The sequence below is a fragment of the Rhinatrema bivittatum genome, chromosome 2 (assembly GCF_901001135.1).
Source record: "Rhinatrema bivittatum chromosome 2, aRhiBiv1.1, whole genome shotgun sequence".
NCBI classification, from domain to species: Eukaryota; Metazoa; Chordata; class Amphibia; order Gymnophiona; family Rhinatrematidae; genus Rhinatrema; species Rhinatrema bivittatum.
In genome coordinates, this window is record NC_042616.1 from 823,477,974 (window position 1) to 823,500,548 (window position 22,575).

The 22,575-nt window shown below is 47.6% G+C and overlaps 1 protein-coding gene across 1 annotated transcript in view; it reads left to right on the forward strand.

Annotated features, from left to right (window-relative positions):
• RECQL4 (RecQ like helicase 4) overlaps positions 1 to 18,523 on the forward strand; it is a 160,153-nt gene extending 141,630 nt beyond the window's left edge. Inside the window, 3 exon segments of the mRNA XM_029592339.1 lie at positions 44 to 209; positions 11,556 to 11,664; positions 17,733 to 18,523. Coding sequence (XP_029448199.1) covers positions 44 to 209; positions 11,556 to 11,664; positions 17,733 to 17,854 — 397 coding nt within the window. The 3' untranslated portion in view covers positions 17,855 to 18,523.
• Positions 18,524 to 22,575: the final 4,052 nt, after the last annotated feature.

The following is a 22,575-nucleotide window of genomic DNA, read 5'->3' on the forward strand; positions in this document are numbered from 1 at the left end:
GGGCGCTCATTCCTTACACTTTCACCCTTCTTTTCATTTGCAGTGTGGCATTCAGGAGCTGCAGCCAGTGCTCGCAGGAGGAGGATGTGCAGCGCAGCTCCAAGCTCAAAGCCATGTTGATGGACTATTTTGAGAAGAAAGTCGCCTTCGATCAGAATGAGAGAGACCCACAAGAGGACGAGGAGCCCGAGGGCCTTAATAAAGCCAAAGTCAGTAAAAGCCATTTTTGGTCCTCCGTTTATTTCCAGAAGCACTTGTGTGTCTGAGCCTCAGTGTAGTGTGTATGTCTGTCATTTCTTCTGGACTGGTGCTGATCCCTGCAGTCTGATTCTAGAGATCTATGTATGTCTGTCACTTCTTCTGGACTGGTGCTGATCCCTGCAGTCTGATTCTAGAGATCTATGTATGTATGTCACTTCTTATGGACTGGTGCCGATCCCTGCAGTCTGATTCTAGAGATCTATGTATGTCTGTCACTTCTTCTGGACTGGTGCTGATCCCTGCAGTCTGATTCTAGAGATCTATGGATGTACGTCACTTCTTATGGACTGGTGCTGATCCCTGCAGTCTGATTCTAGAGATCTATGTATGTACGTCACTTCTTATGGACTGGTGCTGATCCCTGCAGTCTGATTCTAGAGATCTATGTATGTACGTCACTTCTTATGGACTGGTGCTGATCCCTGCAGTCTGATTCTAGAGATCTATGTATGTCTGTCACTTCTTATGGACTGGTGCTGATCCCTGTAGTCTGATTCTAGAGATCTATGTATGTCTGTCACTTCTTATGGACTGGTGCTGATCCCTGCAGTCTGATTCTAGAGATCTATGTATGTCTGTCACTTCTTATGGACTGGTGCTGATCCCTGCAGTCTGATTCTAGAGATCTATGTATGTCTGTCACTTCTTATGGACTGGTGCCGATCCCTGCAGTCTGATTCTAGAGATCTATGTATGTCTGTCACTTCTTATGGACTGGTGCCGATCCCTGCAGTCTGATTGTAGAGATCTATGTATGTCTGTCACTTCTTATGGACTGGTGCCGATCCCTGCAGTCTGATTCTAGAGATCTATGTATGTCTGTCACTTCTTATGGACTGGTGCTGATCCCTGCAGTCTGATTCTAGAGATATATGTGTGTATGTCACTTCTTATGGACTGGTGCTGATCCCTGCAGTCTGATTCTAGAGATCTATGTATGTCTGTCACTTCTTATGGACTGGTGCTGATCCCTGCAGTCTGATTCTAGAGATCTATGTATGTACGTCACTTCTTATGGACTGGTGCCGATCCCTGCAGTCTGATTCTAGAGATCTATGTATGTCTGTCACTTCTTCTGGACTGGTGCCGATCCCTGCAGTCTGATTCTAGAGATCTATGTATGTCTGTCACTTCTTATGGACTGGTGCCGATCCCTGCAGTCTGATTCTAGAGATCTATGTATGTCTGTCACTTCTTATGGACTGGTGCCGATCCCTGCAGTCTGATTCTAGAGATCTATGTATGTATGTCACTTCTTATGGACTAGTGCCGATCCCTGCAGTCTGATTCTAGAGATCTGTGTATGTATGTCACTTCTTATGGACTGGTGTCGATCCCTGCAGTCTGATTCTAGAGATCTGTGTATGTATGTCACTTCTTATGGACTGGTGTCGATCCCTGCAGTCTGATTCTAGAGATCTGTGTATGTATGTCACTTCTTATGGACTGGTGTCGATCCCTGCAGTCTGATTCTAGAGATCTATGTATGTATGTCACTTCTTCTGAACTGGTGCTGATCCCTGCAGTCTGATTCTAGAGATCTATGTATGTATGTCACTTCTTATGGACTGGTGCCGATCCCTGCAGTCTGATTCTAGAGATCTATGTATGTCTGTCACTTCTTATGGACTGGTGCCGATCCCTGCAGTCTGATTCTAGAGATCTATGTATGTATGTCACTTCTTATGGACTGGTGCCGATCCCTGCAGTCTGATTCTAGAGATCTATGTATGTCTGTCACTTCTTATGGACTGGTGCTGATCCCTGCAGTCTGATTCTAGAGATCTATGTATGTCTGTCACTTCTTATGGACTGGTGCCGATCCCTGCAGTCTGATTCTAGAGATCTATGTATGTCTGTCACTTCTTATGGATTGGTGCCGATCCCTGCAGTCTGATTCTAGAGATCTATGTATGTCTGTCACTTCTTATGGACTGGTGCCGATCCCTGCAGTCTGATTCTAGAGATCTATGTATGTCTGTCACTTCTTATGGACTGGTGCCGATCCCTGCAGTCTGATTCTAGAGATCTATGTATGTCTGTCACTTCTTATGGACTGGTGCCGATCCCTGCAGTCTGATTCTAGAGATCTATGTATGTACGTCACTTCTTATGGACTGGTGCCGATCCCTGCGGTCTGATTCTAGAGATCTATGTATGTACGTCACTTCTTATGGACTGGTGCCGATCCCTGCGGTCTGATTCTAGAGATCTATGTATGACTGTCACTTCTTATGGACTGGTGCCGATCCCTGCGGTCTGATTCTAGAGATCTATGTATGACTGTCACTTCTTATGGACTGGTGCCGATCCCTGCGGTCTGATTCTAGAGATCTATGTATGTCTGTCACTTCTTATGGACTGGTGCCGATCCCTGCGGTCTGATTCTAGAGATCTATGTATGTCTGTCACTTCTTATGGACTGGTGCCGATCCCTGCAGTCTGATTCTAGAGATCTATGTATGTCTGTCACTTCTTCTGGACTGGTGCCGATGCCTGCGGTCTGATTCTAGAGATCTATGTATGTCTGTCACTTCTTATGGACTGGTGCCGATCCCTGCAGTCTGATTCTAGAGATCTATATATGTCTGTCACTTCTTATGGACTGGTGCCGATCCCTGCAGTCTGATTCTAGAGATCTATGTATGTCTGTCACTTCTTATGGACTGGTGCCGATCCCTGCAGTCTGATTCTAGAGATCTATGTATGTCTGTCACTTCTTCTGGACTGGTGCTGATCCCTGCAGTCTGATTCTAGAGATCTATGTATGTATGTCACTTCTTCTGGACTGGTGCCGATCCCTGCAGTCTGATTCTAGAGATCTATGTATGTCTGTCACTTCTTATGGACTGATGCTGATACCTGCAGTCTGATTCTAGAGATCTATGTATGTCTGTCACTTCTTATGGACTGGTGCCGATCCCTGCAGTCTGATTCTAGAGATCTATGTATGTCTGTCACTTCTTATGGGCTGGTGCCGATCCCTGCAGTCTGATTCTAGAGATCTATGTATGTCTGTCACTTCTTATGGACTGGTGCTGATCCCTGCAGTCTGATTCTAGAGATCTATGTATGTCTGTCACTTCTTATGGACTGGTGCCGATCCCTGCAGTCTGATTCTAGAGATCTATGTATGTCTGTCACTTCTTATGGGCTGGTGCCGATCCCTGCAGTCTGATTCTAGAGATCTATGTATGTCTGTCACTTCTTATGGACTGGTGCTGATCCCTGCAGTCTGATTCTAGAGATCTATGTATGTCTGTCACTTCTTATGGACTGGTGCCGATCCCTGCAGTCTGATTCTAGAGATCTATGTATGTCTGTCACTTCTTATGGGCTGGTGCCGATCCCTGCAGTCTGATTCTAGAGATCTATGTATGTCTGTCACTTCTTATGGACTGGTGCTGATCCCTGCAGTCTGATTCTAGAGATCTATGTATGTATTCTGTAAGCATCCAGCAAAATGCAGTCCTAAACACGAGAGAGTAGATGAGGTGACAGTCTAATAGAAACAGAAACTTAGAAATGACGGCAGAAAAGGAGCCAGTGATCCGCCCAGTCTGCCCAGCAAGCTTATGCCAGTATCTGCCGCACAGTGCACGTTACCCCCCCATGCTTAGCAGTTTCCCAGACTGTAAAAGTCAGGGCCTTCGGATGCTGTCCGAATCCAATTTTCCCTAACCCCTATCATGGAAGCAGAGAGCAATGATGGGGCTGAATCAAAAGTGCCAGGCTTAGTGAAGAAGGGTAATAAAAGCCACATCAACAAGTTACCCCCATGCAGCGTTGGAGGGAGAGGCAAGGGAATCCCCTTCTCAACTATTGCCGGCAGTTCCCTGTCCCATAGAGGTGCAGAGAGGCACTTGCTTATGCACAAAGCGTGTTTAGCGAGATGCTGGCTCTTGGCCCTTGCTCTCCATGGATTCTTGGCCAGTCAAGAGGCCTGAGCTGTTGAGAAGCTCTTCAGGCCGATGATTTTTGGTGCTGCATGTTAAACAGATTCGGGCCTAACCGCGCTGAAGGTGCAGCAGGCTTTACTTAGCCATGTGGTAGGCCACTGCAGCGGTTCTTTTCTCACATGCGTAGGCGTGTGCATGCATTCTCACCATGTGGCGGTTGCATGTGCTGGGGTCTGTGCGTGTAAGGTCACAGCCTAGATTTGAGCGTATACATTTGCGACATAGACTTGAGCGTGTATTTGCACAGCTACTTGTGCGCGTTCAACTATGATTTAGTCTTGAGCATGTTTTGCATGCATTCTGGAGGGGTGTGCGTGTTTGCCCAGGTGGCATTGGTGTGCGCACAGGTCCTGAATTTCAGGAGAGCTAAGCGCCAGGGACGAACGGGTCCAAGTGCCTTGCTATCTATGAGGCTTGCAGTCTCTTTACAATTCAGTCCTCACTCTCTCTCTCCGTTTGTGTCAGTGCTGTTTAGATGCTCAAAGCAATTTGACTACTACAGCTTTTGCCCATGTTGGGACGTCCCCTTGGCCTATGGTGTTTCTGGAGGGGGAGCAGAGTGGGAGGCGAGGCAATGGTCAGTTCTCCCTTGTTCCTGAGGGCAGAAGCTTCCCCGAGAGAGGTTGGAGAGAGCAAGGTTGCACCTATGGATTCTGGTATAGATCCATGCTGCTCCTCCTCCTGTTTCTAGGGCCTGCAGACCTTTCTACATGGGTGCCCAGCGAAGGCGAAGCAACGTACTATGTAGCGATCACATTCTTGGGTCTCCCATTTGTCAGTCATGGCAGCCAAATGCCACAGGGAGGCTGTCTCTGGTAATGTTCGAGGACGTGTGCATCATGATTCATCGGAGGATTCCGATGGGGAATTGGCTTTCTCACTTCTAGAAGAGGGAGAAATTGCATATGTTTGAGCTGCTTTGGACTCTGCTCAGATTTTTCTTATTTTCACAGAGATGTCTTGCTGAGTTTGTTGGCTCAGACCCTGAACACGCTCAGCGTGGCCGGAGGTCAATTTTAAGTTAAGCATCCTGTTTCTTTTCCCCCTTGTATCCAATTAGAGAGATTTTGGATTTAGATAAAGTAAGTGCAGCTCTCAAGGTTCCCCATTTCCACATGGAAACTCTGAGGTCTGTCATAGGAGCGGTACACAAGGGAGAGTTCTTGGCATCTCTCGCCTTGATAGAGCCATATCTGCCCATAGCCATCAGATGGATCACCGGAAATTCCTGAGGTTCATGGTCCTAAGGGAACATTTTCGATTTCGAGCCCTTCCCTTCGCCTGGCAATAACTTTACGTACCTTCACCAAGCTGATGGTGGTGGGGGGGCAGCTGCATTGCAAAAGGAGGGTGTGTTTGTGCATCTGTATCTGGATGACTGGCTTATTCATGTGAAATCAAATGACCTCTGTCGACAATCAATACAAAAGTTACCAATGCGCTTGAAGTCTCTAGGATGGGTGGTGAACCTAGCAATGAGCCATTTAGTCCTCTTACAAACTCTGATGCATCTGGGAGCTCAGTTCCCCACACTAGCAGAGAGAGTGTTTCTCATGGAGAGAGATTGCTGAAATTGCAGAATCAGGTTAGGCTTCTGTTAGAGCTTTCAGTGCCCAGGATCTGGGACTATTTACAGGTCTGGGTTCTATGACATCGACATTGGAATTAATGCTTTTGGCATTCGCACATATGCGGCCTCTGCATGGGGCTCTTCTCCCACTGGAATCTGTTTATGGAAGAGTTTCATCTTCCTCGTCCATTAGAGAGGGAAGCCAGGGACAGTCTTTTTCATGGTGCTTACTCGCACCAATCTCAAGCATGGTGCAGAATTGAAGATTCTGAATTGGATAATAGTTAACACCGATGCAAGCCTCTCTGGATGGAGGGCGGCGGTGTGGCAAGATCAGTCAGCACAGGGCCAGCGGTTGAAACAGAGGAGGTGTCATGGCCTAACAATCAGTTAGAGACAAGAGCGGTGCATTTCATGTTACTTGCCTGTCTGCCAAAGTTACATGGCCTTCCAGTATGGATCCTATCAGACAATGCAACAACAGTGGACTACTGTAACCGTCAAAGCAGAACCAAGAATCAGGCAGTGGCTCGAGAGGCCCAGGAATTAATTCGCTGGGCAGGACAGCATTTGGAGCGGCTGGCGGTGTCTCATATCGCCGGAATGAACTACATTCAGGCGGATTTTATCAGTCTGAGAACGTTAGATTCTGGGGAATGGATGCTGTTGGGAGGCAGTGATGTCTCATTCACAGAAGATGGGGATATCCCAACCAAAGAGAACACCAAAGCGCCACGGTTTTACAGCTGTTAAAGGGAACACGGTACAAAGGAATCAGAGCTCTGGTGCTACTGTGGACTCGAGGGATTACTCTGTCTTCCCTCCCATGGCCTCTGATGGACAAGGGATTATAGCGGATAGAGAAATATCCAGGCTACATGATCCTGGTAGCTCCAAAGTGGCCACATCAACCATGCTTCCCAGATCTGATCAACATGGCCATAGATGGGCCCTTGATGTTCAGACATCTGTCAACTGTTTTCCACCAGGGCCCAATATTTTTAGGTCAGGCGGCTCACTTCTGTCTCGCGGCTTCACTTCTGAGAGGAGACAACTGAGATGGAGACAGTGTTCCAAAGCGCTTATTTCCACCTTATACATCCTTGACGTATGTGCGAATTTGGAGGATCTTCAAGTCCTGGTCTGCTGTTGATGGCGTGCAGCCTCAGTCTGTTAAGGCTACGGTATCATGTATTTTGGCTTTTCTACAGAAAGGTTCTGGTCAAGGGACTGGCCTTTAACTCTCTTAGAGTCCAGGTAGTGACATTGGGTTGTTTCTGGGGTAAGGTGCAAGGGTATCCTCTGTCTGCACATCCAGATATTCTGGATGTGCAGACAGATGTGCAGATATTCTGGATGTGAAGAGTGGGTGACTCGCCAGAATGATGGCTACTGCCTGGAGTCAATACCCTTATTAAATAAACATACACAGGCTTACTGTGACTCCAACATCGCTCTAAGCTTCAACAGCAAGAGGAAATGTGGAAAAAAGGATTCACACTCACAAAGAGGGGAGTAGCTGGCTTGTTACGGCGGTTACTACCCCAAATCAAATAAGCCTGATACTTCACTTTCAATGCATATACAGCATAGTTCTCTGATTCAACGGCAGGGGAGAAGAAAAACTGATACTTCACACATCCAGCAGAGCTCTCTGCTTCAACGGCAGGGGAGAAGAAAAGAGGGTTCGCACTCACAAAGCGGGGAGTAGCTGGCTTGTTACGGCGGTTACTACCCCAAACCAAATGTGCCTGATACTTCACTTTCGATGCACATCCAGCATGGCTCTCTGCTTCAACGGCATGGGAGAAGACTTATACTTCACGCATATCCAGCATAGCTCCCTGCTTCAACGGCAGGGGAGAAGGAAAAACAACCAATAAGGGCTGTATAACATAGTCTGGGTAAAACAAATAAGCATGGGTGCAGCTTGCTTATTGCGGCGGCTACTACCCCTACTACCCCCTAACTAATCAAGCTAGATATTTCACTTGGATGCAGCTCCATCACTGCTCTCTACATTAAAGGTGGGGGTGGAAGGGAAATAGAACCAAGAGCTAAGAGAAACAGATAAGTATGAGAGAAAAAATGTGTGAAGCTTGCTGGGCAGACTAGATGGGCCATTTGGTCTTCTTCTGCCGTCATTTCTATGTTTCTATATATGGTTCCTTCAGGGAGCTAAGAACTTGTGTCCTCAGATGCAGAACATTTGTCCATCTTGGAATCTGAATCTAGTCCTTAGAGGATTATGTAAGGCTCTATTTGAGCCATTAAAGAGAGCTACGGTTAAAAATTTGACTCTTAAAGTGGTTTTCTTGGCTGCTATTTGTTCAGCCAGGAGAATTTTGGAGCTCCAGGTGCTGTCGTGTTGAGATCCCTTCCTACAGATGTCTGATTCAGGGGTATCTTTATGCATGGTGCCTTCTTTTCTGCCTGAGGTAGTCTCAGCGTTCCATCTTAGTTAGACAGTAGAGCTTCCAGCTTTTATGAATTTGGATTCCTCTACACCTCATGTGGGGGAGCTTAGGCTCTTAGATTGGAGGCATGCATTATTGAGGTATCTGAAGGTCACTTATGATTTCCATAGATCGCATCTCCTCTTTGTAGATCGTTTCACCTCTTTGTACTGTCCAGTGGTCCAGAGAAGGGAAATAAGTTGTCTAAGGCTACAATTGTGCAGTGGCTGAAGGAAGCGATCAAGTCGACTTACATTTCTAAAGGGTGTCCGCTGCCGGGGGGTTTAGGGGCGCATTTGATGCGTTCTCAGGCGGTTTTCTGCGCTGAGTCACATTAGGTGTCTCCACATGAAATTTGCTGGGTGGCTACTGGGAAGTCGTTGCCCACTTTTGCTAGGCATTATCGCTTGGATGTCGGGGCTCCGGCTTCCATGTGTCTTAGTGAGTGTTCTACGAGTGGAACTCTCCCGGTTCCACCTGAGTTAAAGGGAAAATAAGTACATCCCAGGAGTCTGGACTGATCCGGGTACGTACTGGGAAAGGAAAATTGGTTCTTACCTACTAATTTTCATTCCTGTAGTACCACAGATCAGTCCAGACACCCATCCATTTACTGGTGGGGGGGGGGGGGAGAGAATCCGCCGTTCATACTGTTACTTTGTATATAGTTCGGAGTTGGAGGTTTTCAATGCTGATCGCTTGTGTTAAATTTGGGAAACGAGTTTCCCCATTGTCTTTTTGGGTAACTTCACCTTCTTCCAGCTCGTTGGAGGGGAGCGAGCTTGCTTAGAAATTTATGGTTGTTGCTGTCATCTTGGCTTGGGTACAGGTCAGTACTGAGGGACTGCAGGAGTCACACTGGGTTATGTACAGTGTCAGTGAAACTTTCTTTGTCTCCATCTGCTGGCAGGGAGGCAAAACCCAGGAGTCTGCACTTATGAGTAGTACTACAGGAACGAAAATTAGCAGTTCAGAACCAATATTCCTATAATAAAAACCATGATATACAGACTAAAAACAAGGACAACTAATAAAATAATCATTTAACCTTTATTAAAACAAATTTAAACAGGCTAGGGTCTGCCCCCCCTGGTCACTTCGCTCACCAACCCTGCCAGTGGGCTCTCCACTCCAGATTCCTTGTTCAAACTTAGGTGGAAAATGCAAGCTGAGCAGGGCAAGTAACTTTTAATGAAAGAGAGAGCATGGAGAGCGCTATAGAATTATTTAGCCCACCCCCTCCTTGTATCAGAGACATTTATTTATTTATTTATTTAGAAACTTTTATATACCGGTATTTGTGGGGACATCATACCGGTTCACATAGTAACTGAAAGATTGGATATAAAGATTGGACATAACAGATAGAGATTAAGGAGAGAAATTTAAAGCAGTACCATATAACATTAACATCCACGCACACTCAATTAAGGGGAGTTAAGGCAACCCCCAAAAAAGAGAGAGTGATAATTTAGATGGCAGCGTCAAAATGCAAGTTTGTTTGACTCCTTCAGCTGGATATGAACATTTTCTGTGTGTGTGTGTGTGTGTGTGAGTGAGAGAGTGTGTGTATGTGTGTGTGTGTGTGTGAGAGAGAGGAAGGAGTAGGTCAGAAGGATTGCAGAGGGAGTGAAGGTAGGGGGTTGCAGGTGGTGGTGGGGACAGTGAGGAATAGGTGGGAGTGGAGTAAATGGTGGGGTAGTGGTGTAGGTGGGTTGTGCTGTTGGGCTGGTGTGGGGGTGTGAGTGGTGTGTGATGCATGGGCACTTTCCTCACCTCCATTCCTTCCCTCCCCCCACCCCCCCATCTGTCTGGGAATGTTGTGTATGTGTTGTGATGGATGTGTAACTGGTACTGGGAAGTGAGTGGAGCGTGTGTGTGTTGGGAGAGGGGAACCCTTACTCATTTTCCACCCACCCTCCCTCTCCTCCCCTCCACCCCATGTGTATGTGTTGTGGGAAGGTGAGAGTGAGTGTCTGTGCTGGTGGATGGGCCTGTTCCCCTTGCAGTCTCCAGACTCCTCTTCCTCTTCCCCCCCCCGTGTCTGGGGGGATGAAAGATGTATGTGTGTGTGTGTGTTATGGGGCTGGTTTGAGGGGTATTAGGGATGAATTTTGGTGTGTGTGCATGTCTGGGGAGGAGTGAGCTGGGTGGGGGGTCTGTGCACTCTCCCCCTCACACTCTCGACTTTTCCACTCCACCCCTGTGGGTTGTATGTACCTGTTATGGGGTTGGTGTGCGTGAATGGTGTGTATCAGGAAATAAATGAAGGTGCATGTGTGTGTGGGATGTTGTGTGTGTGTGTGGGGAGGGGTGTGGTTGTTGGTATGTGTGTGGGATGTGGATTGTGCATGCAGGTATTTATGTGTGTGGGATGTTTGTGTGTGTGTGTACATGGGGGGTGCATGTGTGTGCCTGTGGCTATGGGAGAGTAGGGGGTTGTGCATAGAGGATGGTGAAGGGTGGAAATGTCATGGGGGGGGATGTGTACTCTTCTCCCCTCCCCCTTCTCCCCTTCACACCTTCTCTCCTCCTCATCCACACAGTTCCTCCCACCTTTCCCTTGTAGCTTGCCATAAAGACTAAGGAGACTTGCACGGGGAATGGCTGCTCCTTCTGGCTTTTTGTGAGCTCTGAGAGCTTGTCTGTCCCGGCACCATCAGAATTACCTTGCCCGTTTGTGTGGCTGATTGATCCTGTCGACAGAGAACACTTGTTTACAGATGTAAGCAACTTTGCCCTATCCGTTATCATTTACTCTGTTACTGTTTCTGTGCTCAGCACCATGGTCTGAAAATACAGGTGACCTCCACATAATCCACCCTGGTAACCTCTAACGTAAGGGAACGGCCGACTAGTTTTACCTTTTAGCTTTTTGAGCAGGCGCTGTTTTTATGACACATTCAACATATAAAAATCTCTGACCATGTGCAAGTAGAGTGGTCTGGACAGCTTCTGTAACGTTGTTTTATGTTTTGAGTTTCATGTTTGTATTTTAATGTTGTAAGTTAGCTTTGGGCATTTGTATTACAAGATATCTGATAAATAAAGATGATGAAAGTGAATGGCACTTTTTCATATATTAGCATAGCTAGAAGTCTTTGAAACGTGCCAGTAATGTAGTTATTGTGCAGAGCATGCACATAGGGATGGACGCCCCCGAGCCTCTCGTGGAAACCACACACACACCGTGTGAAAGGGGGAACGTTCATTTAACCGGGTTCCGCTGCTCGCTTTCCCGCTGCTTGTGTGCTGTGCGCTGCCTTGGGGTACAGCGTGCTTACTCCTCTTTTGCACCTTTCTGTGTAGCTGCAGGACTGCCAGGCCCAGATCCGCTCCGATATCCGGCAATTCCTGTCCATCCACCAAGAGGAGAGGTTCTCAGGCAGAGCCATTGCCCGCATCTTTCATGGGATTGGTGAGTCTTTCAGCCTTAACTTCAGTAGCCTTGACTTCAGGGCTTGCATTTCTTAGGTTGGGACTGCTAAAAGAAGCCCCTTTATTTCTGTTAAAAAGAATGTGCCGTTTTTTTCATTGATGAACTAAAGAGCCTGAGATTACATTGTCTACCCTCATGTTTCATGCCTGTCCATAAAATATTTTTTGGGACCTGATTGATCAGAATGAAGACCAAAATTATCTTTAATTATACTATGGTGCATTATTATTTTTTTTTGTCATTCATAAAAACTGTAATTGATCAAAAATAATTCCTCACCCTTAAATGCTCAAAAGTTAAACTCTGCAAGATTCTGCCCGATACAGTAAAGTCCACGGGAGAGTGGGTGAATGCCCGCTCTCCCAGTGCGCGCACAGGCCACTCTCCTGTGCACGCGATTCACTATTCAAATTAGGCCCGGCGGTAAAAACAGGCAAAAGGAGGCGCTAGGGACACGCTAGTGTCCCTAGCGCCTCCTTTTGGACCAGAGCGGCGGCTGTCAGCGGGTTTGACAGCCGACGCTCAATTTTGCTGGCGTCGGTTCTCGAGCCCGCTGACAGCCACAGGTTTGGAAACCGGATGCCGGCAAAATTGAGCGTCCGGTTTCCGAGCCGCTGGCCGACTTCAAATTTTTTTTTTTTTTACTTTTGGTAACTTTCGGGACCTCTGACTTAATATCGCCATGATATTAAGTCAGAGGGTGCACAGAAAAGCAGTTTTTACTGCTTTTCTGTGCACTTTCCTGGTGTCTGAAGAAGGTAGGCACTAATTTCTGAAAGCAAAATGTGAGGCTTGGCTGCACATTTTCCTTTCTGAATCGCGTGGGAATACCTAATAGCGCCCGCAACATGCATTTGCATGTTGCGGGCGCTATTAGGTTCGGGGGATTGGACGTGCGTTTTCGGCCCCGTACTGAATAAGGGGTAACGCTAGCGCTTCGAAAACGCGCGTCCAATAGAGGGTTAACAGTGCGCACTGTACTGTATCAGTCCATATGTGTTTATTCCAGTGCCTGGATTTCTTCGGGTTATTTTCAGGAATAGTGGCTGAGACTGCTTTCAGAAGTTGGAAGGCTGTGAGACAGGTGGTTCTGCATGGGCAGAGAGGGGTGGGTAGAAAAGAATTAAGAATAACAGCTAGAGAGAGAAGAGGCAAGCACGATAGAGACAATGTCCCTCCGGCGTGACCTAATCTAGACTCCAAGGTGTTGCTAGGACCAGGACGGGATCCCTCACCACTGCAGCTGGTGTGAGTGGTTGAGGGCTGAAGTGCCTCTTATTGATAAGCACCTGTGCTGTTTTTTTTTCCAACGTGCGCTTTCAAATACAAGAATTGATAGTTGCTTGGTTTTTTTACGGGTTAATTGCTCCTATGCATAGCAACAATCCCACTGGGAAAAATTTGCTTAAAAACAATTCTGTTAGGATGTGAATTGTGCCAAATATTCATGTCAAAGTGCTTTTTCCAGTCCTCACTCCTGGGTTTTGCCTCCCTTCCAGCAAATGGAGAAAGAGAAAGTTTCAAGGACACTGCCATATAACCTGGTGTGCCACTTGCAGTCCCTCAGTATTTCTCTGTCTCCAGCAGATGGCAGAAGTGCAAATCCTGCAGTCTTTGGCTGTGGCTCTTGATTCCCCATGTTCTTGAAGAATTGAGGATCAAGGTTCCCCAGGAGGAGTCTGATCAAGAAGGCATGGACACAGTCATGGATGGCCTAAGGGACCCAGCAAATGCCTTCTCCTTTCACAAATCTGTGAAGAAGTTGGAGGTCAGGGAGTGTGATACTCCAGAGAAAAGCCTGAAGATAGGCCAAGCGATGACAAAATTGTATCTGTTGCCTGAAGACATTCTTGATCTTTTAGCGCTCCCTAAGTTGGACGCGTCTGTGTCAGCGGTCACTAAGAAGACCACCATTCCTATGGCTGATTCAGCAGAGCTGAAGGATATGCAGGACAGAAAATAGGAACTTCACCTCAAAAAGATTTTTGAGGGGTCTGCGTTAGGCATACGGGCTACTGTTTGCAGTAACTTCATGTAGAGGGCAAGCCTGCACTGGGTACAGCAGTTGCAGGCTACGAGATCACTGTCTGTGTCTGAGGCTAAACAGGTAGACTGTCTGGAGGTGACAGTTGTTTATGTCGTGGATACCTTGTATGACCTCATCAGGACTTCAAGAACTATGAGGTTGGTGGTCTTGGTCAGGCGTCTCCTTTGTTTAAGGAAATGGTTGGCAGATGTTTGAAAGATAATGCTCCTGAGTGCAACTTGGACTAAAGGAAAGCTTCTATTTGGAGAGGACTTGGAGGAGCTCGTAAAGCGTCTTGGAGAGACCAGAGGATACGCCAAAAGGAAACAAGGGTTCTTTTGTGGGATGTTTTCATTTCCAGCTGAATAGAAGGTTTCGTCAGAGAAGGCCCCCGGCGGGAGCCCAGAGACAAGGAGCCGGGAGGCAACAATCCTGGAGCTAGTCTTTTTGAGGGGGCAGAAAGCCAAACGGGGGTAGTCTCGGCCAGGGATCTGGTGGAGCTAAGTTCTCACAATGAAGCGAGGCCATTCCACTCATCAATTCGTCCTATTGGGGGCAACTGACTCGGTTTTACGAGGAGTGGGCCTAAATCATGACAGACCAGTGGGTCTTAAGCATGATAAGAGATGGTTACGCATTAGAATTCTCTTGACCACTTCGTGACTTGTTCATGGTCTTCCCTTGCGCTCCATTCAGCAAAAGGAAGGTGGACCAAGAAACCGTGGATCATTTAAGAGACTGGGACCTATTGATCTCATACCTATGGGGGAACAAAGAACAGGAAGATATTGCATATATTTCATGGTACCAAAAAAAAAGGATCCTTTCGTCCAATTTTAGACTTGAAAAAGGTGAATGTGGCTCTCTCAGGGTTCCTAGTTTTCACATGGAAACCCTGTTCTTGGTCATTGCAGCAGTCCACAAAGGAGAGTTTCTGGATTCTCTAGACTTGACTGAAGCATACTTGCACGTAGTAATTCACCCAGATCACCAACGATTCCTGAGATTCACGATCCTCAGGAGGTATTTTCAGTTTTGTGCCCTTCCTTTCAGTTTGGTAATGTCTCCACATACGTTTACCAAGGTGATGGTGGTTGTGGCAGTGGCATTCAGAAAGAAGGGCGTTCTGATTCACCCGTATGTGGGCGACTGGCTCATTTGGGCAAAATCAGAAGTCCTCTGCAGTCAAGCAGTGTCTCAGGTCTTGCAGCAGTTGAGGTCTCAGGCTGGATGGTAAATCTGGAGAAAAGTCAGCTTACCCCGTCTCAAGTTCTGGAATTCTTGACACCAGGTTAGGAAAGGATTTTCTTACTGAGAGTCGCATTCTCAAGCTGCAGACGTAGGTTTGCAGGCTGTTGAATACTGCGGTGCCCAGAGTCTGGGACTACCTTCAGATGCTAGGCTGTATGGCATCGACGTTGGAATTAGTTCCTTGAGCTTTTGCACACATGCGGCTTCTGCAAAAGTCTCTTTTTTCCCAGTGGAATCCTTTGTCGGAACAGTTTCATCTTCTGCTGTCACTTGAGGAGGCTGCATGGACAATGCAACCACTGGCCTATATCAACCGACAAGAGGGAACCGGGAGTCGGGCGGTGGCCCAGGAGGCCCGGGAGTTGTTTCTCTGGGCTGAGCAGCATCTGGCATTGGTAGCAGCATTCCACATAGGCGGATTGGACAAAGTTCAAGCAGATTTTCTCAATTGTCAGAAGCTGGACCCGAGGAATTGTCAGAGGAGGCGATAGCTCTGCTATGTCACAAGTAGCGCTTTGGCATTCTACCTTGGCCCCGAGGGATTCTTTACATGTCCGCCCCCCCCCCCCCCTCCCCATGGCCACTGCTGGGCAAGGTCATACGGCGGATAGAAAATCATCCAGGAGAGGCGATCCTGGGTTTACGGACCTGATCATTCTGGCAGTAAATGGTCTGTTGAGGCTCGTTCATATGCTGAAGCTTCTTCATTAGGGTCCAGTATTTTTGGGTCAGGCTTGGCTTTTGAGAGGAAGCATTTGAGAAAAGGATATCTGGAGGATGTTATTTCCATCTTATTGCTAGCTAGAAAGACTTCCACTTCCTTGTCCTATGTCCTACTCAGGCCTCGGTAGCACACATCTTAACCTTTATGCAGAAAGGGATGGTGAAGGGCTTGGCCTTTAACACTCTCAAGGTGCAGGTTGCAGCCTTGGGCTGTCTTCATGGCAAGGTACATGGAATGTCTTTGGCCGCTCATCCGGATGTGGTATGTTTTCTTCGGGGAGCAAAGCATCTGCGTCCTCCGATATGGAAAATATGTCCTTCCTGGCATCTTAACTTAGTCCTAAGAGGAATGTGTGTGGCTCCTTTTGAGCTTCTAAGGAGGAAAACTGTGAAGGATCTCACTTTGAATGTTTTTCTGGTGGCAATTGGTTCGGCCAGAAGAATTTCGGAGCTGCAAGCATTGTCTTGTAGAGAGCCCTTTTTGAAGATCTCGGATTCCAGGATCTCATTGCGTATGGTGCCCTCTTTTCTTCCGAAGGTTGTGTTGGCGTTCCATCTGAGTGAGATGGTAGAGCTTCCAGCTTTCCCAAGTTTGGACGTATCAACACCGCACACAAGGGACCTGAGGTGTTTGGATGTAAAGCAAGCTTTATTGCGTTACCTCCAGATCACCAATAACTTCAGGGTGTCTGACCATCTCTTTGAGCTGTGGAGTTGGGCATAAAATGGGGCACAAGGCCTCAAAATCCAAGATAGCGAGGTGGCTGAAGGAGGCTATAGGCTCGGCTTATATCTGTAAGGGGCATCCTGTCCTGGTGGGATTGAGGGCTCATTCTGTTTGGTCGCAGGTGGCTTCTTGGCCTGAGTGTCAGCAGGTGTCAATTCAGGAAATTTGTTGGGTGGCCACTTAGAAGTCATTGCACACTTTTGCCAGACATTATCACTTGGATGTCCAGGCTCCAGAGGCCATGGGCTTTGGTGAGAGTGTTCTTTGAACGGGACTCTCACAGTCCCACCCTAATTAGGGAACCTTGAGTACATCCCAGGAGTCTGGACTGATCCGGATATGAACAGGAAAGGAAAATTGGTTCTTACCTGCTAGTTTTCGTTCCTGGAATACCATGGATCAGTCCAGAGTCCTGCCCTGCTTGTGGAGGAGAGTCCTCTAGTACTTCTTTTGTATATATGCTGCAGAATTGCTCAGTATTTCAGGATTGTTCTCCTGGTTTGTGGTTGGGAAGAGAAATTTTCCGTTATGGGGTTCCACCTTCTCTCCTGCTCGTTGTGGGAGGTTTTTTTTCTATTTCATTAGGTTGGTTATGGTATGAATCTTGGCTTGGGTACAGGTCAATACTGAGGGTCTGCTGATAGCACACCAGGTTATATGGCAGTGTCAGTGAAATGTTCTCTGTCTCCGTCTGCTAGCGGGGAGGCAAGACCCAGGAGTCTGGACTGATCTGTGGTATTCCAGGAACGAAAATTAGCAGGTGAGAACCAGTTTTCCTTTGCTGGGGTCTCCGCAGTTATGAGTGGATTTGGCCCTCTCTCAGTGTCTTACTGAGAATTTCAGTAACGGTTACATAGTCAATACTGTGTGTTCAGCAGACTCTTGTAGTCATGGCCTTGCAATGTGGCTCACATGCTTGGTGATGACATCAGTTCATGTTGCCTCACCGTTCATTGGTGCATTAACAGATGTGCAATTTGAAGGTGGCCCAGGAGATCACTGTAGTATTACAACATTAAGTAATCAGAATGCAGGACCTTCCAGCTTATATTAAGCTAAACTCTACATAAGCACGGTAAGAGCAGAGTGTTCTGTATTACAAGGGTATGCAGATTGGTCCTGAAGGCTCCCACAGCCATTCAGGTTTTCGGGATTTCCGCATTTTGTAGAAAGTAGTGCGTGTAAATAAATCTCATGCATATTGCTAAGAGAGATCCTGAAAATCTGACTCGCTGGGGTGCGGGGTTGGCGGGGGTCGAGGACCAGTTTGAGCCCCCCTGCTATATTACAATACCTTTCACTTTCTGTTTTGTGAAACAGGGAGCCCCTGTTACCCTCCTCAGGTTTACGGTAAGGACCGCAGGTACTGGAGAAAATACATCCATTTTGATTTTAATGAACTCATCCGCCTTGCCACAGAAGAGATCATCCGATGGAAGTGAAGTCTGTGATGGCGGAGGACGTTATCAGATGGCAGTCGGCTTGTGATCTGCCAGTTCCGGAGGAAGTGATCGGATGCCAGTCGGCCTGTGATCTCGGGTGTGAGCTTGCAGGCACTGGGGAAGATTATGGGACGGGAGTCACCCTGGGGCTCTGCAGATAACTGTCGGGGGTCGTATTTTGAAAGCTTTCTGTGAAGGTATTATCAGATAAGATTTTAGCTCCTGAGTTTTTAAATTCCCTCAGGGTTGACTTGATTTTACAACGCGTTCTGTCTGCCCTATGGAGACTGGTGAAGAAACACAGCACGTCAGTGGCTTTTCTACCTCGTGTGCCTGTAGGGCTCTGTTTTGTTTTTATTCAGGAAAAAGGTTTTCCTTAGACACAGAATGGGGGGAAAAGCCCTTTCTGAATCAGTCCCCATCATCTTTGGTTTATGTCTAGAATGAGTGCACCAGTTGGCGTTGGGTGTGAAGCCTTCCCAATGGCACTGAGCTGTCTTCGGATTCACTGGAGAGCTCTTCAGACACTGCCTCTGAGAAGCCTTGTGTGCTGTCTTACTGCCTGATTTTCAGTTTCAAAGTCTCCATCTAATTTGTATGTTTATTGTTACATATGGTAGATACAGATGTATTTATTTATATCTTTTTTACATTAAAACCCTTTTTTTTAACCTACTTTGTGTCCTCATTCACCAATTCAATTCCAAGCAGGAGAGCACACCTAGACCTCAAAACAGCAATGTATAAAAAATATATAGAGGAGGCCAATCTCAAACAAATTTAAGGTCTTTGAATATACTTGCACTATAAAAAAAAATGTAAATTTCTTGGCATCTTAGTCAGATCAATCCAGAACAAGTGGGTTATGCATCTCTACCAGCAGAATGGAGATGGGGCAAACTGATACCCCTGCAGTAATATCAACCTGCCAGTATTCTCCGTCTCCAGCAGATGGCAGACGTGCATCTCCCTACTGGGGATTGCTTTGATTTAAAAAAAAGAGAGAAATAAGGAAAATTAATTCACCTCGCTCTCCTGCGGTGATACCAAAATCCTACGGTGATCCCTCCCCCAGTTGAGAATTCCTGAGGTGATTTCCGTGTCCCTCAGATGAGTGTCTTGGTCCGGTAGCTGGTTTTTCAGCTGGTATGGACTTAGCTATTAAGCAGCTGAAAGGCAACGGGTGTAGGAAGCCGAGCATGGTGGTGACGGCAAATGCCCTCTCCCCCTGCAGCCGGAGATCGTTTCTGTACTCAGCCAGGTAAGGCTGACCTCAGGTATGTTTAAAAAAAAAAAAGAGAGAAATACAGAGACAGAAAAGGAGGGGTTTTTTTGCTGTAAGGGTTCCTCCTTCCCCTGGTCTCCTTGCTCGGCGCGCCAGTCCGACCTTCGTCCCGCTCCGTGGGAGGTCGAGGGACGTTGGGCAGCCTGGCGGGTTGAGCAGCCTCTTTAGGCCAGGCCCAGCTCTGAGGGTTTTTCGCTGTGCATCATGTGCTGGGCCTCAGTGGCGTTTCACACGCTTTCTTCAGGCTGCCGTCTCCAGGATTGTTGGTTCGGTGTCTGCGTGTAGCTGTGCGTCCAATTTTTGGACGCTTAGGCAGGTCTGGTAATCTGTGCGTCCAAGTTGAGCATTGCTGTGCGCTTCATTTCTTATGGTGCCTATCCTAGGAAACGCCTAAGTCTTGGACACCTTGGTGTGGGACGCATAATTTTTGGATGCCCCCCCCCCCCCCCCCCCCCCCCCCCCCGAAATCACGTTTCCAGCCATGACCTGCGCGCCGCCGGCCTAATGGTGCTTATATCTAAGAAACCTAAGCGCCCTTCTCCTTGCACTGCCTGTCGTATTCGGGCGTCTCAACCAGGAGTGCCCGCTGCCTTCTGCCAGCGCTCTTTGGAGGCTCAGGGAGAATTATCTTCCTCTGATTCCACTGAGCCTGGTTCTTCCCAGCCGGATGTAGGCCTGGGTAAAGACTTCCCAGGTGAGGTGCCTGATTTTGGAGCTCCCCTAACTGGTTCTTCAGCACAGGTGCCTCCTACTCCGGAGACTTCTACATTTTCCTGGGTAGAAGTTCTCCAGGGGTCGCAATCCTTTCTACAGGTGCAGTCCTCAGCTCCATCCATTGCTGCACGGAAAGGGAAATCTTTCCCGCAGGAACAGTGGTGCCCATGAGAGCAGCCACGAAGGGCCGAGAGAACCAGAACCTCTGGCTATCAGGCCCGGGCAGGGGCGTCAACCCCCCGATCGCCCTGCTCCAGCTGAGGGATGGCCCAGGAAGGTGCCTAACACCTCAGGCAGCTCTTCCGTTACCCTCAAAAACTAGTATTAACTACTCTATATTTTTCTTTTTTTAAACTAGCACCTAGACTGCAGGTCTGCACCTCTACCATCTGCTGGAGTCAGAGAAATGCTGAGGGACGGCAGGTGACATGCTCGGTTATGTAGCAGTGCTTCAAAGTTGAGCATTGCTGTGCGCTTCATTTCTTATGGTGCCTATCCTAGGAAACGCCTAAGTCTTGGACACCTTGGTGTTGGACGCATAATTTTTGGATGCCCCCCCCCCCCAAATTACTTTTGTTTCTCTGACTCCATCTGCAGATGGGGATGCATAACCCACTGGTCTGGATTGATCTGGGTATGTTCAGGAACAAAAGATATTGTATATACATCATAAATGCATCAAAAATAATTATCAAACAAAGCACCTCACCCTAGCATAAACTACACTAGGGAGTCAGCTGAAACCATCCTGCGTGTGCATACACTGTAAATGCAATCACTGAACCTTTCCTTCACTACGTGTGAGGTGTGATGTGCTCTTAGTCACAGCTCTAGGGAGTCAGCTGAAACCATCCTGCGTGTGCATACACTGTAAATGCAATCACTGAACCTTTCCTTCACTACGTGTGAGGTGTGATGTGCTCTTAGCCACAGCTCTAGGGAGTCAGCTGAAACCATCCTGCGTGTGCATACACTGTAAATGCAATCACTGAACCTTTCCTTCACTGCGTGTGAGGTGTGATGTGCTCTTAGCCACGGCTCTAGGGAGTCAGCTGAAACCATCCTGCGTGTGCATACACTGTAAATGCAATCACTGAACCTTTCCTTCACTGCGTGTGAGGTGTGATGTGCTCTTAGTCACAGCTCTAGGGAGTCAGCTGAAACCATCCTGCGTGTGCATACACTGTAAATGCAATCACTGAACCTTTCCTTCACTACGTGTGAGGTGTGATACACTCTTAGTCACAGCTCTAGGGAGTCAGCTGAAACCATCCTGCGTGTGCATACACTGTAAATGCAATCACTGAACCTTTCCTTCACTACGTGTGAGGTGTGATGTGCTCTTAATCACAGCTCTAGGGAGTCAGCTGAAACCATCCTGCGTGTGCATACACTGTAAATGCAATCACTGAACCTTTCCTTCCCTACGTGTGAGGTGTGATGTGCTCTGTCACAGCTCTAGGGAGTCAGCTGAAACCATCCTGCGTGTGCATACACTGTAAATGCAATCCCTGAACCTTTCCTTCACTACGTGTGAGGTGTGATGTGCTCTTAGCCACAGCTCTAGGGAGTCAGCTGAAACCATCCTGCGTGTGCATACACTGTAAATGCAATCACTGAACCTTTCCCTCACTGCGTGTGAGGTGTGATGTGCTCTTAGCCACAGCTCTGGGGAGTCAGCTGAAACCATCCTGCGTGTGCATACACTGTAAATGCAATCACTGAACCTTTCCTTCACTACGTGTGAGGTGTGATGTGCTCTTAGCCACAGCTCTAGGGAGTCAGCTGAAACCATCCTGCGTGTGCATACACTGTAAATGCAATCACTGAACCTTTCCTTCACTACGTGTGAGGTGTGATGTGCTCTTAGCCACAGCTCTAGGGAGTCAGCTGAAACCATCCTGCGGGTGCATACACTGTAAATGCAATCACTGAACCTTTCCTTCACTACGTGTGAGGTGTGATGTGCTCTGTCACAGCTCTAGGGAGTCAGCTGAAACCATCCTGCGTGTGCATACACTGTAAATGAAATCCCTGAACCTTTCCTTCACTACGTGTGAGGTGTGATGTGCTCTGTCACAGCTCTAGGGAGTCAGCTGAAACCATCCTGCGTGTGCATACACTGTAAATGAAATCCCTGAACCTTTCCTTCACTACGTGTGAGGTGTGATGTGCTCTGTCACAGCTCTAGGGAGTCAGCTGAAACCATCCTGCGTGTGCATACACTGTAAATGCAATCACTGAACCTTTCCTTCACTACGTGTGAGGTGTGATGTGCTCTTAGCCACAGCTCTAGGGAGTCAGCTGAAACCATCCTGCGTGTGCATATACTGTAAATGCAATCACTGAACCTTTCCTTCACTACGTGTGAGGTGTGATGTGCTCTTAGCCACAGCTCTAGGGAGACAGCTGAAACCATCCTGCGTGTGCATACACTGTAAATGCAATCACTGAACCTTTCCTTCACTACGTGTGAGGTGTGATGTGCTCCTCCCCACAGCTCTAGGGAGTCAGCTGAAACCATCCTGCGTGTGCATACACTGTAAATGCAATCACTGAACCTTTCCCTCACTGCGTGTGAGGTGTGATGTGCTCTTAGCCACAGCTCTGGGGAGTCAGCTGAAACCATCCTGCGTGTGCATACACTGTAAATGCAATCACTGAACCTTTCCTTCACTACGTGTGAGGTGTGATGTGCTCTTAGCCACAGCTCTAGGGAGTC